Below are 16921 nucleotides of genomic sequence, written 5' to 3'. Positions count from 1 at the left end.
AAACTTACTTCCACTGTTTGATATATTGTAAGGGATTAAGGTTGCATCCTGCGTCAGTTAAAGCTTTTTTGTACTGCTCCAAATCAGCCTGAAATAAGAATATGACAAAAATCTTTACTTTCATGAAAGAGATCATTTTGTTTGTTGTCATCTAATTAATCAAAAAGTTAGACTAATGGCATGAGCATCAAAGTAAGTGAAGTGGTACCTTAAGGGAGCACCCAAATGAGTAACCAAGACAAAAATCACATACAATGAAAATTACCTTTGACAGGCTCCCAAATCACCTAAACAGTATGGTGTTTTGTCATCCCTCAGCAAGCCCAACAGAGTCAGTTTTTCCTCTCAGTTTTTCCTCCCCTGTCGACATAGATTGTTTGTCCTTGAAATAAGCATTAAATGAAAGATCTGGACTGATCAAGAATATTTCAAAACTGGAAACATGAAGGGAGTGACGCTGACTTAAGGGGAATCACTGCAGAATCAGGTGGTCTCATCTCATATTCACTGTAAATGTTCAAAGTTATTAACTGAACAGCAGGTGATCTACACTTTTTAAATAGTTAAATAGTTCTCTTTCTTAGTCTTTTATTTCCTAATGAGTAAAGTGCAGTTGAATTTACGTCACAGGAGCTATCAAAGCAACTCCATTATAAAAATTTTCTAAGAAAAAGAAACTTTTAAGCTCACCATCAATCAGAGATGCTCACTACTTCATATTCTGGGAGCTATTAATCTGAGACTGAGCTTTCCTGGTGGCTCAGATGGTCAAGAATCTGCAAGCAATGCAGGAGACCCGGGCTTGATCCCTGGGTTGGGAAGAGTCCCTGGAGATGGGAATGGCTACCCGCTACAGTATTCCTGCCTGGAGAATTCCCTGGACGGAGGAGCCTGGTGGGTTACAGTCCATGAGGTTGCAGAGTCAGACACAAGTGAGCAACCAACACTTTCAATCTGACATCAATAGTCAAAATTTGCTTCAAGCCTCTTAATGATTACTTATAAAAAGACATAATTCTTAACAAAAATAAATAAAATCATATATTCCTGGGCTTCCCTGATAGCTCAGTTGGTAAAGAATCTGCCTGAAATGCAGGAGACCCTGGTTTGATTCCTGGGTCGGGAAGATCTGCTGGAGAAGGGATAGGCTACCCACTCCAGTATTCTTGGGCTTCCCTGTGGCTAAGCTGGTAAAGAATCCGCCTGCAATGTGGGAGACCTGGGTTCAATCCCTGGGTTGGGAAGATATTCTGGAGAAGGGAATGGCTACCTACTCCTGTATTCTGGCCTGGAGAATTTCACTGACTATATAGGCCATAGGGTCTCAAAGAGCTGGACACAACTGAGCAATTTTCACTTTCATATATTCCTAAGAAAATATTATAAATAGGTTATTAGAATCCCTTAAGCTATAGGTACACCCCCATTAATGACAGAGATCTTTCTAGAATGAAACCTATATTGTAGTCATGACTCATCAGCAGTTTTGCCTTCCAGGTTCCAGCTCCTGTGGTCAACTAAGGTCTGAAAATACTGAATGGAAATTCCCAGAAACAAACAATTCATGAGCCTTAAATTGTGCCTCGTATGGAAAGCATGATGATATCTTACGCTGTCCTGCTCAGTCCTGCCCCAATCAGTGACATCCGCTGCTCCTGACATCTAACCATCAACATCGTCATAGTGTGATGACACAGGGTCACCTGAAGCAGATGATTCTCCTTCACGTCAGAAGGTCATAGTAGTCTAATAATACATCTCAATGCCTACATCATTCACCTCATTTCATCTCATCACACAGACATTTTTATCAGCTGACATCATCAACATGAGAAGGATGAGTACAATAACTGTATTTTGAGAGTCCACATTCACATAACTTTTTATTATGGTATATTGTTATAATTATTCTATTTTATTAGCCATTTTTGTTAATCTCTATGTCTAATTTATAAATTAAACTTTTATCATCAGTATGTTATGTATAGGAAAAAACAGCATATATGGTAGTGAGGGGCATTTGGTACTATTCATGGTTTCAGGCATCCAATGGGGGTCTTGGATTATATCTCCCTTGGATAAGGGGGGAACTACTGAACTTTCTAACTAAATTAAAAGTCAAGAGACATATTCCTAGGATAAAGCAGAACTGACCTAAAGCAAATACTGGTTTACTTTTCTGTTTTAACATGTCAAACAAAAAGAAGCCTCACAATCTACCAGACATCAGAAAAATAATTGCTATCAGCAAAGGAAAGCAGTTTACAACAGCTGTATCATTCTAGGTGTCTTTCCCAAGGTTCTTATGCTAGTTGCTCATCTAGTAAAATTATACAAGTTAATATTAGAAACAGTTAACAGGTCTCCAATGCAGCAACAATACCAAAAATCACTGCTTTCCTTCAGAGTAAGTCAGTTACCTGGGCACACTTAAAAATTTTTTTTTCCCTCAAAAGCAGTTGATGCCTCATTAAAGAAAAAGAAAACAACAAAATATCCCACAATCTACTCTTCCACTGAAGGAAAAAAAAAAACATCTAGAAAGGAAAATTGATCATGTTCCAATCATTCTTAGAAATTTATTCTAATATAAAAGTAGCCTTTTTTTTTTTTTTACTTAAGTACAAAATTTCAATGCTATTTTTATACGAATCATATGACATGTGAATCTGAAGTTTAATCTTATGAAATTACAGTATTTATATAACTTTTGGAACTTACTAGAATAGTTATTTCCAGAAATAAGAATTTTGGTCACCTGAATTCTGTTCATGTTCAAACAACTTAAAAGTGGTGAGATACTTCATGAGTAAATCATTCTCTTGGTGACAAATACTGCTATAAAATTCAGCAGTAAATAGAACTAGCTGTTTTCCTTTAAAGGAAGGAATGAAATGATCTTTTGGCTATAGTGGTTTTTACTTCTATTTCTGAAACAAGTGAGTATCCCCCTTTCCTCCCAGTAACTGAACACAGAGGACATACCTCAGAAGGTGCTTGCTGTGCACTTATGTAATAGATAAGAAACAGCCTCATTTTATCTTCTGGAGTTCCTGCTACAAAGGGGAAACAGGTAAGGAAAAAAAAGACTTTCACAATTCCAGCTGTTATGTATTATGGTCAACACTATAAACCCAAGGCATACATAAATGTGACAAAATAAGCTTCTTGATTCAAATGATTTAATGTTATAGGCACTAAATTACAACCATGTAAAATATAGATATGGAAAAAGATGAAATACTATAGGATTACAGGATTACCATCTGCAGTCCAGCTTCCAAACTGTCTATATTGTTGAAGATTAATTTTTCAGATATAAACTCAAAAAGAAAAAAATGGTATAGGTAGGATGATCATGTAATTCTAAAACAGTACCCTTTTGAAATGAAAAGGGGGACGCTAAACAATACTTATGTAAGGACAACTAAGTGTATCCCAACATGTAAGAACTCAGAATTGTTATACTTCACTATAGAATAAAAACAAGAATAATTTTTTCAAAACATAATGACTGATGACCCATTGATTTTTTTTATCTTCAAATTATCCTTACTCCCTAAATAAGACAAAGACTTGGTAATAAAGATGAAAGACAGGCTCTCCTAAGTTCTTATGTTTACAAACAGATACTGTATTTTAAACATTCTGAGGTAGGTTACAGGATGCAGGGTCTTGTTTAAATCCTAGGAGAAAGCTGGTAGTTTTGTTTTAACAGGTAATTCGCCTGTCTGGGTTCAGGTCAAAGTTCCTACCAGCCTCTGTGAGTTGTGGTTCTATCATGGACTCTATTTTCAAAACGTCTGCAGTGCTATTTGGCTCTGCCCCACTGTCCAGCAGCCAGTATAGGAATTTGGAGGTCATCTTGTCCCTCACCTCTCAGTCCTTGGAATTGCTGTGTAGGATCAGATTTAGGCATGAACAACTCAGGGGTAAGCCCAGGAATTCATTAACAACTTTATAGGGTTGCTTTCCTGAGCTCCTTCCTTCCTTCTGTAACCTCCCCGGTACTTTCCAGTTTCCTTGGCCTTCCCTTTTTGGTGCTCCAGCCAGAAAGCGTTGGCTTTAGTTACCCTGCTCCACTTCCTGCAACTATGACAAAGCAGTTAGAAGACAAAGAAAGAAAGATGACTGTGGTTTGCTGTAGGCTCTTGGGGTAAGGGCTCCTAAGATATGAGAGAAAGGTTTCCTTCCCTCAGAGTTTTAGGGACGTGTGGGTCCCTGCTGTTGCTTTTAATATCCTCAGCATACAGCATGGCCTTTTCTAAGAGTGGGTGCTTATTCTGCTTAGCGAAGGAACAGTTCCCACTCTTCAACAAGGAGAAACGTATTTCATAATTCCAATAGGGTCATGTCCTAAAAGCCTCTGCTAAAGTTTTTAAGTCATAGGATGCTAAGAATTGGAGGGCATGCAATGCTTATAATGACATTAGTCACAGAGGAACTAAATGGAAATTGGAAAAATGTATCCTTTACAACTGTGAGTACTCCAGTCTGGAGCTTGCAGCTAAAGGCTGGATCCTCCTGTCACATCCAAGTTTCTACTGCAACTGCTATTTCAAAGGCAGGGTTTCCTCATTGAATAATTTGATACTTCAGAGAAAAGTTGTAAGTATAATTCAGAGAGCTTTTTCCTCCCTGGAAAATTTGAGAGTAAGGTGTTGAACTGCTTTTCCACCATTCCCAAATGTTAAGGACATTCTCTAATATAGTAACTTCAAAATAACAGAATATAATAATATATCAAAATCAGAAAGTTAGTGTTGGTCCGCTATTACCACCTAATCCTTGGATGTCACTCCAAGTTTCGACTACTGTCTCTATAATATCCTTTATGGGAAAAAGAATCACGTGTTGCTGCAAAGAGCTGTCATCTCTTACATACAGTTGTCTTCTGTATGAAACAGTTCCTCAAGTCTTTCTTGACTTCATGGCCTTGATAAGGATTATTGGCTATTTTTTTCCTTCCTTTTGGTAGAATACTCCACAATTAATTTTTGACTGAATTTCCTCATGATTAGAGTCAGGCTGTACATCTTTGACAGGAATACAACAAAAGTGATACTGTATTTGTTGTAATGAATCTTTTGGTGGTACACTATTTCAGGATGACTCATTACTGCTGATGTTCAATGTGATTACCTAATAAAGCATCTATCAGGCTTCTCCTCTGTCAGGTTATTTTTCTTCCTCTGTAAGTAATAAGTATTTTGTAGGGAGGTACTTTCAAACTGTGTAAATAATCTGGAAAATTTCTGTTTATTCATTAATTATATCTGTATGGACTCATGGCTTCTTATTTCATTCAGTATGTTATAATCTGTTATCATCACAATTTATTTTGGTACTGTCATGATCTGGCCATGGGGGGCCTCTTCAAGCTGACTTTTGGGTTCTTTTTGGCACATTTCATCATGTTTTGAGTACTTTCCTTGCTTTCTGATACAACACAATGTTTCAGGCTTACTTTGTACTTCCTCTCCCTAGAATCAACCATTTATTTCGCCAATGAGTCCTTGTGGAAAGGGGAATATAGAAGCTGAAAGTTTTACTACTGGAGAACTGTTGCTCCTCATTCTGCTCAAGTGGCAGAACTAGGGAATGCATATACTTGAATACACACACACACATAAAATCTATAATTACTTCTCTATTTGACAAGTATTTAATGAAAATACCAAGTCCACATCGGCACCTCCAATTCCAATATTACAGGTTTCATTCTAGTTTTCTTCCTTTTAATATTTGTAACTTTCATCTCTGACAATGGGAAACCTCGCTCCCATTATATTATCTGATATATTTACTTATCTAACCAGTCCCCTGTATGTAACACATATCCTAACTCTGCTACTGTCTGCTTGCCTGCAGAGATGTCATCTCACTCCACTCTGGTTCTGATTCCCTACAATGGACACACACATATGCCTGGCTATACTTCTCACCCCCTCTGAGCCAATGCCTGGTTTGTCCTTTGCAGGGTCACCCTCCTTAACCTGATAGGGCCCTCATACTCCAGGACTAAACTGCTCCCACATATGGACACCCTGCTCACCTCACGTGGGACTGTGATACCTCAAGTTAGATTATCAACCCTCCCTCTACCTGATCTGTGGATGCCTTCTCATTCTGCTTGGGTTCTGACATCTTGTTCTGGACTAAAGTGGTACTTGAAGAAGGAAAGAACAACCCACTTTAATATCCTTGCCTAGGAAATCTTAAAAGGACAGAGGAACCTGGAGGGCTACAGTCCATGGGGTCACAAGACTTGGACATGACTTAGTGACTAAAAGAACAAAAGTGATACCAGACTGCCACTGTGCATGAATGTCTACCTTGCTCTGCTCTACTTAATGTCTTTAAAAATGAATTGGTTTGAGAAAGCAAGGGAAATGAAAAAGGTTCTGATTGTTTTTTAATCAGCATATTTTTTGCTTAAACTTTACTCAAAACTGATTGTAAATAACAAGAAATAGCTCTGAAGTGATGGACTTAGATATATGTTACATATTTTTTCACTGTAAAGTACACATACCTTCAAAATGTTATGTTCTCCCCACAAATCTATCTTTTTATAAGTGTGAGCAATACTAGGGATTCTCAGAAATTTTTATGAATAGAACCCTTTAATTACAAACATTTCAAAAAAATTGTTTATTACCTTCCAACTTGATATAAAATCTAAAAGTCATAACCAAAATAATAACTCAAAAACCATTATCAGCTGAAGAACTTGTATGTAAAATAGAAGTTAATAGCTTATATGATTTTTGTTCATTTTTGAAAACAGCTGAGATCTGAATTGAAAACTTCTGAAATTATCAACAAGTCTCTAAAGTTTAGAGAATTTTAGAAGCTAAAACTCTGTGCAGACTTTATGATCATTATAGTTGAACACAATAATTAGATTATATAATCCAAGTACAAATAGTTATATCTTATTTAAAGAAAATCTAACAAACATATATTTAGATAAATATAAAGGGACTGTCTACAGAGTTTCTTTAGAAGTGAACTGCCAAAGTATTTAGAACAGAATTCAGTTTTAGATACTGATACATCTTTTTAGGGAGCTCTACAGGGTTAAACCAAAGCAGAATGTGTCATACTTGGTTTGAATGTTTTACCTTCAAATCTTGCTGAAGCCAGCAGAAATTGAGCTTCAAATGCATCACTTTAAACAAATGAATATAAAAAGTGCTTATATACTAATACACTAATAAAACATATCTTCAAAGAAAAGTTCAATAAAATAAAATGCAAATAATTTTTCTAATTTAGGAACTGCTATGCTACAAACTTCTCAACAGGAAATAGATCATTTAATTATCTCATTAATAGCAAAGATTGTGAGAAAAACAGTAATTCTATTCAAATTTTACTCAAATTGAAATGTTGGATTCGTCAGACGAAAAACTTACAGTAACCTCAAATTTATGATACATACCATCAGGGTCTGATATTATATCTAGAAGAGATTTATCCAGAGTCGTTTTGCTCATTATTTTTTCTTCATATTCAAAATATACATCCAGTTTTCTTGCCTGTTTCAAAATAAGTATCAGATTAGAGAACACTAATAAAAACATACTAAAAACCTCTCTGCTTACTAGTGTCTATTTTCTATGATCAAATTAAAAAACAAATGTTAATTTTCTAGTAGAATTTACTTTTACTTTATTTTACTTTTAACCATAAACTTAGTGTAAAAAACAAGATTGACTATTTCATTTATATTTGACTTATAAATTTAGAATAACTCTGCATGTCATATGTTAACAAAGACAAAAATCACACAAATCTCAGTTATTGCATTAATAAGTAACTACCATACAAATAACACTATTTCATGCAAATTAATGTCAAGTGATCAAGTTATGTTTACTTTTTTAGTGAGTAAATTCACATACTTTTATCCTAACTAGACAGAAGTTTATCCTAATTATTTTCAATGGCTTTAACTGTTCCTCATTCATTTTCCCACTAAATACTTTGAACTTTAGATAATGCAAAATAGTCAAACTTTGCTTTCCTGTACAGCAGCTTTTCTAATTTAAAATATGTTGACTAAAATTATCCAAATGAAATTAACATGTTAGGATAATCCAAGGTAAATAAAAATCATGAAGTATCTATTAGATTATGCTTCAGATAAGACGAGAGAGACAAGAACATGCTTTACTACTGAAGGTGTTACCAATCTAAGGAAAGTAGAAATCATTCATGAAATAAATGAGAAAACAGAGATATCAATAAAGAATGAAAATATAAATACAGAATATAAATAAACATTAAATTAAGATGACAGGATGAAATAAATATTAACCAATTGTAGAGAAGGAAGTGACGAATTTTGAGTTGTTCTGAAAGTGATTTGGGGACATGGACAGACAGAGTTCATTTCACTTAAAGGAATCATGTCTGTGTGTGAGTATGCCTGTGTGTGCGTGTTAGTAGCTCAGTTGTGTCTGACCAGGCTCCTCTGTCCGTGTGTGTGTGTGTGCGTTAGTTGCTCAGTCGTGTCCAACTCTTTGCGACCCCATGGACTATAGCTCTCTAGGCTCCTCTGTCCATGGGATTCTGCAGGCAAGAATACCAGAGTGGGTAGCCATCCCCTTCTCCAGGGATCGAAACCAGGTCTCTCGACTACAGGCGGATTCTTTACTGTCTGAGCCACCAAGAAAGCCCTGGTTAAAGGGATCATATCAAGGCATGATCAGAGTGGATAGATCTGAATGGCAGATTCAGCAGTGATTTCACACATGAGGCAACAGGCGATCAACCCCTCAATCCCAGTCCTCCGCAGTGGCATACAAGGCCAGAGCTTTAAACAGATGCAATACATGGCTTGAAAATCAAAACATGAAAAGGTAAATATACTGAGACCTGTCCTCACTCCTGCCCTTTTCTACCCTACTTCCACCTGCTTCTTTGGCTATTTATTTCTCCAATAGCTTTTGAGCTTCTCTATGCAAATACAAGCAAATAGTTATCTATATCCTAATATCCCTCTGCTTTCTGACACAAAAGGTAATATAGTATGCTCTGCTTCCCTTGTTTTCACTCAGCAATATATTCTACACCAGTACACGCAGAATTTCCTTGAGTGAAGTTGAGATAAGAGTTAATAAACTTTGTAATAGAGTTTTTGTTTGTTTTTTACAAATGGCTCTCCACATTTTTTTAGATTCCCTGATATAGGAACTATTTTAATTACTGTATAAAGCTACTTTGAATAAACAAAATAGATACATGCTAAAGTACTAGGAATGGAAAAATGCAGTATCAAAAACGAACAAAAGAAACAGAAAGGAGATCCTAGGAAAGTGACCATGTTGGTGACTGTGGGAATGGAAACAAAGAGACGTATACTTAATAATTAACATGAGAATTACACAGGAAGGAAAATAGTGAAAAAAGTCAAAGATAATTCCTGGCAAATAAAATGACGGTATTACGAACTGTGTGTGTTTAGTCATTCAGTCGTGTCCAACTCTTTGTGACCTCATGGACTGCAGTCCACCAGGCTCCTCTCTCCATGGGCATTCTCCAGGCAAAAATACTGGAGTGAGTTGCCATGCCCTCCTCCAGGGGATCTTCCCAACACAGGGATCGAACCAAGGTCTCCTGCATTGCAGGCGGATTATCTACCAATCTAGACCACCAGGGAAGCCCTATGTTAACATAAATATTAGACCGGGAAAGCCTAATTATCTGTAGAATAAAGCCAAGAATGGAAGGGGGAAGGAGATAAAATAAGGTGTTAGTCTGTCAGGGCCTCACAATCTGCTCCAGCCAACTTTTCTGTTTTACTACTATTCACCAGGTTCAGTTCCCTCTAGCCACATCAATTAACTCATTGACTTTCCATTAAAAGTAGTGAATGCTTTTAATCCTCAAGGCTTGGGTTTGAATTATTCTCTTAGCTTTTTTAGAATGCATTTCTCCTCCATCATCTGCCCAGTGAATTCTACTATTTTTCAAGATCTAGCATCTTTGCAGCTTCTCTATAACTTTCAACCTCTGTTTCTTCCCTTTCCTGCTCCTTCCCCATCTCCTTCTTCACTTCTCCATAATAGCAATAATTACACCACATTACTCTCTTTGGTTTACATACCTTTCTAGAACTATAAACTTCCTAGAGTGTTTCTAATTAATTGTTTAACCCTAGGAGTCTAACAAAGCACCTGTCTCGTAGCAAAATGTATGTCAAATTTCTAAGCTAAGAGCAAGACATGTACAGATCAAGTAATCATCTTTAAAAGTTATGAAAGTAGATAAATGAACTTCCAGAAGTGAAAAATGCAGAGAATCAAGCTTTAGTGATTTAATAGATAAAATTAAGTATGCTAAATGCCATAATGGAATCTAATGTGTGTACCTACATAAATGAAGAAACATGGCTCACTTAGGCTCATTTTGCTCTTCCTGACGCATTAACTTATCCACATTTTAACTTCTAACGAACAATGGAAGCAGAATTTTAAAAAAGTTAATCTGACGGCTAATGGTTAGACATTCTTTTGAAGGTGATAATGTTCTAAAATTGCCTTGTGATTATGGTTGTGTAACTATGTGAATATAGTAAAACCCACTAAATTGTATGCTTTAAAAAGGTGAATTGTATGGTATGTGAACTATATTTCCATAAAGGAGTTAAATAAAAATCATATGGCATTTCAATATACTGACTGGGAAGGAGCCTCATGGGGGAGGGAAAGGAATGAAGTAAAGATTTTCTAACCTGCATAAGAGAACTAGTATCTGTTCAATACCTAGTATGTGCAAGGCACTTTACTTACAGCTATGGCTTTCAAATGTTTTTAAACAGAGAACCTCAGGACCCTCTTTCTCAAACCAAATCTTCTGCAGAACCCTAAACATAAAATAGATACAAGTGACCAATTAAATGTCTCTATTGAGTCTAGGGTACCAGAGAACAGTGTTTAAAAGCTACAAAATCAGATTATCTCATTTAACTCTCCAGACAACACTATGAACAAGGAATTATTAGTCCCATTTTAAAGATGAAGAAACAGACACAAGGAAACATAAATTTATTCAAGGTTACCAGAGTAGAAGTAGTAGAGAGTTGAGATTCAAATCCAGGCCAGATTCCATATACACCACAGATAAACAGTAGGGAAAATTACATTTTCCTCAAGAACAATTTATTGCTTCCTTTGTATACGCTTTATGAAAGAAAGTATATTTGTCAATTAGTATCTATTTGTTTTTTTGGTAATACACATAATTTACATATATGTGGTGAATTTGTCCAGAGATATAATAATCTATAGGTCCCTTCTAAATTTCTTAAAAAAGGAAAAATACTAAGAGAAACAACTTCTGTCTCAAAGATTGATATTTCCTGTACAATATGGATTCAGAGAACACAAATTGGATAATGAGAGTTACATGGAAAATAAGACAAATTAAAAATATAAAGCAAAACAACAAGGTCAAGATTATAAAACTATTTTTGGCAGCTTCAATAAATATCAAGAACACATGAACAAGAAGAGAATATTATAGAACAACAAAGAACTATGTGTAGAAAACAAATTATATCTAGTGATATAAACTCCGAGAGTCATGAATTTCCTAAAATTCCCTTTAGAAGAGCTAAGGGAAGAATGTGATTTAAAAAAAATAATAAAAAACTCTAAAGTTCTTCTACAATCAGGAGGATATTTTTTCATTTTTCAGTACACTGTGTCAACATTTGTATCAAATTAACCATATATATATATATGTATTTTATATATATTAGCCAACTAAATGTACTGAATTGTTATTTACCTGTAATTGGGTTTATCATTTTGTTAATCTAAAAGAACATATAGAGTATGTGTATGTGTATGGTATTTTTCAACTGGCAACAGCCAATAGCCTGCTGAGTTTAAAAAGAACAAAAGAAAGGGCATTTCTAAAAATTCTTGAGTCATTTGAGGTGCATAAGTAGTATATCTTTTGAGAACCCATAACCCAGGAAGATCTACTGATGACCCACACAGGACACAGAAGGAATTCCTTTTTCTTTCCTGTAATTAGGTTTTTTAATTTCCTTTTTTTTTTTAAACCATTCCTCTGTTTATTCTAGTTACAGGCAGCACCTATTCACTGCTAGCTACAATTCACAAGTCTCCCCTCAGTCTATGATTGGATGACGACAAAACTAGAGTGGTATTTCTTGGCCTTCCCCTGTCTCCAAGCCCCAGTTCTAGAGTCAGCAGTGAAATACAAGATGAGATTAGATAGTTACCCTTCCTTTCACTATTAAGAATCCCAATATTTTTCTCCTTGAATTTCTTACAGGAGGGAGAAGAGATGATAAACCCTTCTTTGCTACAACACGTAAGAAATATTTCATATTATGAATTAAACAGGGTTGGTAGGACACTTTAATGTCTACAGGCAAGTATATCCTTAAGCTAAAATGAACTCAGAACTATACTTCTAAGATATGACCTGATCTTAACTGAAGATTCTTCATACTCTAGTAGCCTTTTCTTGTCCTTTCTTTCTTCTTTAAATGTGTAGTTTCTAGCATCATCCAGAACTATATTTAGATAATTTTTCCCCTGGGTTAAAATCATCTCTATACTATATTATAGTAGTCTGTGGTCTATATAGGTCACTAAAGTATAAAGTCTACTTTTATTCTACAATAAAAAAATACTTAAAACAAATCTGTGCCCATAAACTTGATAACCTAGATGAAATGAAGCAATTCCTTGAAAGACAATCTATCAAAACTCACTTTATGGAGTGAACTGGCCTATATTATTAAAGAAACTGATCAATAATAGCCTCCTAAAATAGAAAGAATTAGGTCTAGGCGAGTTCACTAGTGAAGTTTACCAAACATTAAAAAAGAAATCATTCCAATTCTCTACAATCGCTCCCAGAAAAGAGAATGAGAATAAACTAGATGCTCTCTTGCTAAGATCAGGAACATGGTAAAGATGTTCCCGCTCACACTCTTATTCAACACTGTACTAGAAGTGTTAGCTGATGCAATAAACTAAAAAAAGAAAAGGAAATAAAAAGTCTACAGATTGTGAAGAAAGAATAGAATTATCTTTGTTTGCAGATGACACAATTGTCTATGTAGAAAATCTCCAGGAAACACAAAAAATATCTCCTGGGAACTAATAAGTGATTACAGCAAGGTTGCAGACTACAAGGTTAATATATAAAAGTTGACTGCTTTCCAATATACTAACAATGAACAAGTGAAACTGAAATGAAAGCACAATGCCATTTTCATTAGTACTCCAAAAAATAAATGAAGTGACATTTCTTATTTACGAATAGGTAGACTCATTATTGTCAAGATGTCTGTTCTTTCTACTTAATCTATAGATTCAACATAATTCCAATAAAAATTCCAGCAAGTTATTTTGTGGATATTGACAAACTCATTTTAAGGATTATATGGAGACACGAAATACCCAGAATAGCCAACACAGTATTGAAGGAGACAAAAAAAGATGGAGGACTGACAATACCTGAATTTTAATACTTAACTTAAAAGCTTCAGTGATTAAAACAGTGGGGTGTTTGTGGGGGAAAAAAAAAAAAAAGATAAATATATTGATGAGGGTACAGAAACAGACCCCAAGCAAATATAGTTGACTAATCTTTGACAGAAGAGTTCAATTCAATGGAGAAAGGACAGTCTTTTCAACAAATGGTGAAGGAACAACTGGACATACACATGCAAAAGGAAAAAAAAAAAAAGAGACGCATACCCTACACCTTTTACAAACGTTAACTCAAATAGATCACAGACCTAAATGTAAAATGCAAAACTAAAACTCCTAAAAGGTACCAGGAGAAATTTTAGATGACCTGTGTAGAGAGATGATTTTTTATATACAACACCAAAGGCATGATCCATGAAAGAAATAATTAAAAAGCTGGACTTGATTAAAATTAGAGGTCTCTGTTCTGTGAAAGATACTACTAATTAGTAGAGAATGAGAGGACAAGCCAGAGAAGTGTTAAGATAATTGCAAAAGACAACTATATTAAAGGATTTTTCCCTCTGAAAATACAAAGAACTCTTAAAATTCAACAATAAAAAACAAAACATGATTAAAAATGGGCCAAAGACCTGACATTTCATGAAAGATACACAGATGACAAGTAAGCATATGAAAACATGCTCCACATCAGATCATACTGGAAAAATGAAAATTAAAATAAGACACTCTGCACACCTATCAGAAGGGCTAAAATCCAACACTGGCAACACCAGACGTTGGTGAAGATATGAAGCAACAGGAACTCTCATTCACTGCTGATGGGAATGCAAAATGGTGAAGTCATCCTGTATGAGAGTTTGGCAGTTTTTCTTTTTACAATTCTAAAAAAAACTCTTGCCATGTGATCCAGCAATCATGTTCTTACAGATTTACTGAAAGAAACTGAAAACTTATGTCAATCCCATGGATGTTTACAGCAGCTTTATTCATAAATACCAGAAGTTGAGAACAACCAAAATGCACTGCAATAATTGAATGAACAAACTATGGTACATTCAGACAATGGACTATTAGTTAACAATAAAAAGAAATGAGCTATTATGCCATGAAAAGACATGGAAGGGTCTTAAATGCATTTAACTAAGTAAAAGATTACTCTAGATCACTCACCTAGAGCCAGACATCTTGTGGACTGTGAAGTCAAGTGGGCCTCAGGAAGCATCACTATGAACAAAGTTAGTGGAGACAATAGAATTCCAGCTGAGCTATTTCAAATCCTAAAAGATGATGCTGTTAAAGTGCTGAACTCAATATGCCAGCAAATTTGAAAATTCAGCAGTGGCCACAGGACTGGAAAAGGTCAGTTTTCATTCCAATGCCAAAGAATGCTCAAACTACTGCACAATTGCACTCATCTCACACGCTAGTAAAATAACGCTCAAAATTCTCCAAGCCAGGCTTCAACAGTATGTGAACCGTGAACTCCAGATGTTCAAGCTGGATTTAGAAAAGGCAGAGGAATCAGAGATTAAATCCATGGGATCATCAAAAAAACAACAGAGTTCCAGAAAAATATCTACTTCTGCTTTATTGACTATGCCAAAGCCGTTGACTGTGTGAATCACAGCAAGCTGTGGAAAATTCTTCAAGAGATGGGACTACCAGACCACCTGATCTGCCCATTGAGAAACCTGTATGCAGGTCACGAAGCAAGAGTTAGAACTGGACACGGAACAACACACTGGTTCCAAAAGGGAAAGAAGTACGTCAAGGCTGTATATTGTCACCCTGCTTATTTAATTTATATGCAGAGTACCTCATGAGAAATGCTGGGCTGGAGGAAGCACAAGCTGGAATCAAGATTGCCAGGAGAAATATCAATAACCTCAGATATGCAGATAACACCACCGTTACAGCAGAAAACAAAGAGGAACTAAACAGCCTCTTGATGAAGGTGAAAGAGGAGAATGAAAAAGCTGGCTTAAAAGACAACATTCAAAAGACTGAGATGGCATATGGTCCCATCATTTCATGGCAAATAGATGGGGAAACAATGGAAATAGTGAGAGACTTTATTTTTGGGGGCTCCAAAATCACTGCAGATGGTGACTGCAGTCATGAAATTAAAAGATGCTTGCTCCTTGGAAGAAAAGTGATGATGAACCTAGACAGCATATTAAAAAGCAGAGAGATTACTTTTTCGACAGAGGTCCATCTAGTCAAAGCTATGGTTTTTCGAATAGTCATGTATGGATGTGAGAGTTGGATCATAAAGGAGGTTGAACGCTGAAGAACTGATGCTTTTGAACTGTGGTATTGGGGAAGACTCTTGAGAGTCCCTTGGAGAGCAAGGAGGTCAAACCAGTCAATCCTAAAGGAAATCAACCCTGAATATTCATTAGAAGGATGGATGCTGAAGCTCCAATATTTTGGCCAGCTGATGCAAAGAGCTGACTCACTGGAAAAGACCCTGATGCTGGGAAATATTGAAGGCAGGAGGAGAATGGGATGCAACAGGATGAGATGGTTGGATGGCATCACCAACTGGATGGGCATGAGTTTGAGCAAGCTCCGGAAGATGGTGAAGGACAGGGAAGCCTGGCAGGCTGCAGTCCATGGGGTCACAAGAGTCCATATGACTGAGCAACAAAAGTAAAAGAAACCACTTTGAAAAAGCTACGTACTACAGTGATTCCAACTGTGAAAACAATACTGTGGAGACAACAAAAAGATCAGTGATTGTCAGGGATGTGTGGGGAGGGAGGGAAGGATATACTGAGGCACACAGGATTTTAGAGCAGCTGAAACGATTTAGTATGGTATCTTAATGATGGATGCATGTCATCATTGCATCATTTTGACATTTGTCAAAAACCATAGAATGTACAACACAAAAGAGGGAAGCTTAATGTAAACTACAGACTTTAGTTAGTATTGTATTAATATTGGGTTATTAATTGTAACAAATATACCATATTAATGCAAGATATTAATAACAGGGGAAAGTAGGGATGGGTGGGTACGAGGGTATACAGAAACACTCTACTTTTCACTCATTTTTCTGCAAACATAATACTGCTCTAAAAAAATAAAGCCTATTAATTAAAACAAAAACTAAAACCAAAAGAAGACATGTATCTAATGGAAAACAAAAGAGAGGGCCACATTTAATAAAGTATGTGCAATATCTTGGGAAAATATGTGTAGCTTTGAATAAAAACAACTTTCACTTTTACTTCTTCATAGATATTATATAAAATAATTCAAATGAAAGGAAAACAATATAGATATGATTCTGTATGTGCTCAAATGTTAGCTTTAGGAGTATAGTCATATTAATAATGAATACACAGAATATATAATCATATATATTTGTAAGTATTCATGTTGGCTGCTATAGTCAATTTTTCTTGAGATATTCATTGGTA

General features: G+C 35.7%; 1 protein-coding gene across 1 annotated transcript in view; it reads right to left on the bottom strand.

Annotated features, from left to right (window-relative positions):
• Positions 1 to 16921, bottom strand: part of SCFD1 (sec1 family domain containing 1) — a 113003-nt gene that overhangs the window by 37208 nt on the left and 58874 nt on the right. The window contains exons 15-17 of the mRNA XM_061159074.1: positions 7448 to 7544; positions 2986 to 3056; positions 9 to 88 (exon numbers count right to left, since the gene is read on the bottom strand). Of these exons, the coding sequence (XP_061015057.1) occupies positions 9 to 88; positions 2986 to 3056; positions 7448 to 7544 (248 nt within the window). The remainder of the gene's footprint in view (positions 1 to 8; positions 89 to 2985; positions 3057 to 7447; positions 7545 to 16921) is intronic.

This window comes from Dama dama, chromosome 13 (assembly GCF_033118175.1).
Source record: "Dama dama isolate Ldn47 chromosome 13, ASM3311817v1, whole genome shotgun sequence".
Classification (NCBI taxonomy): domain Eukaryota; kingdom Metazoa; phylum Chordata; class Mammalia; order Artiodactyla; family Cervidae; genus Dama; species Dama dama.
This window is presented reverse-complemented; position numbering and strand designations above follow the sequence as displayed.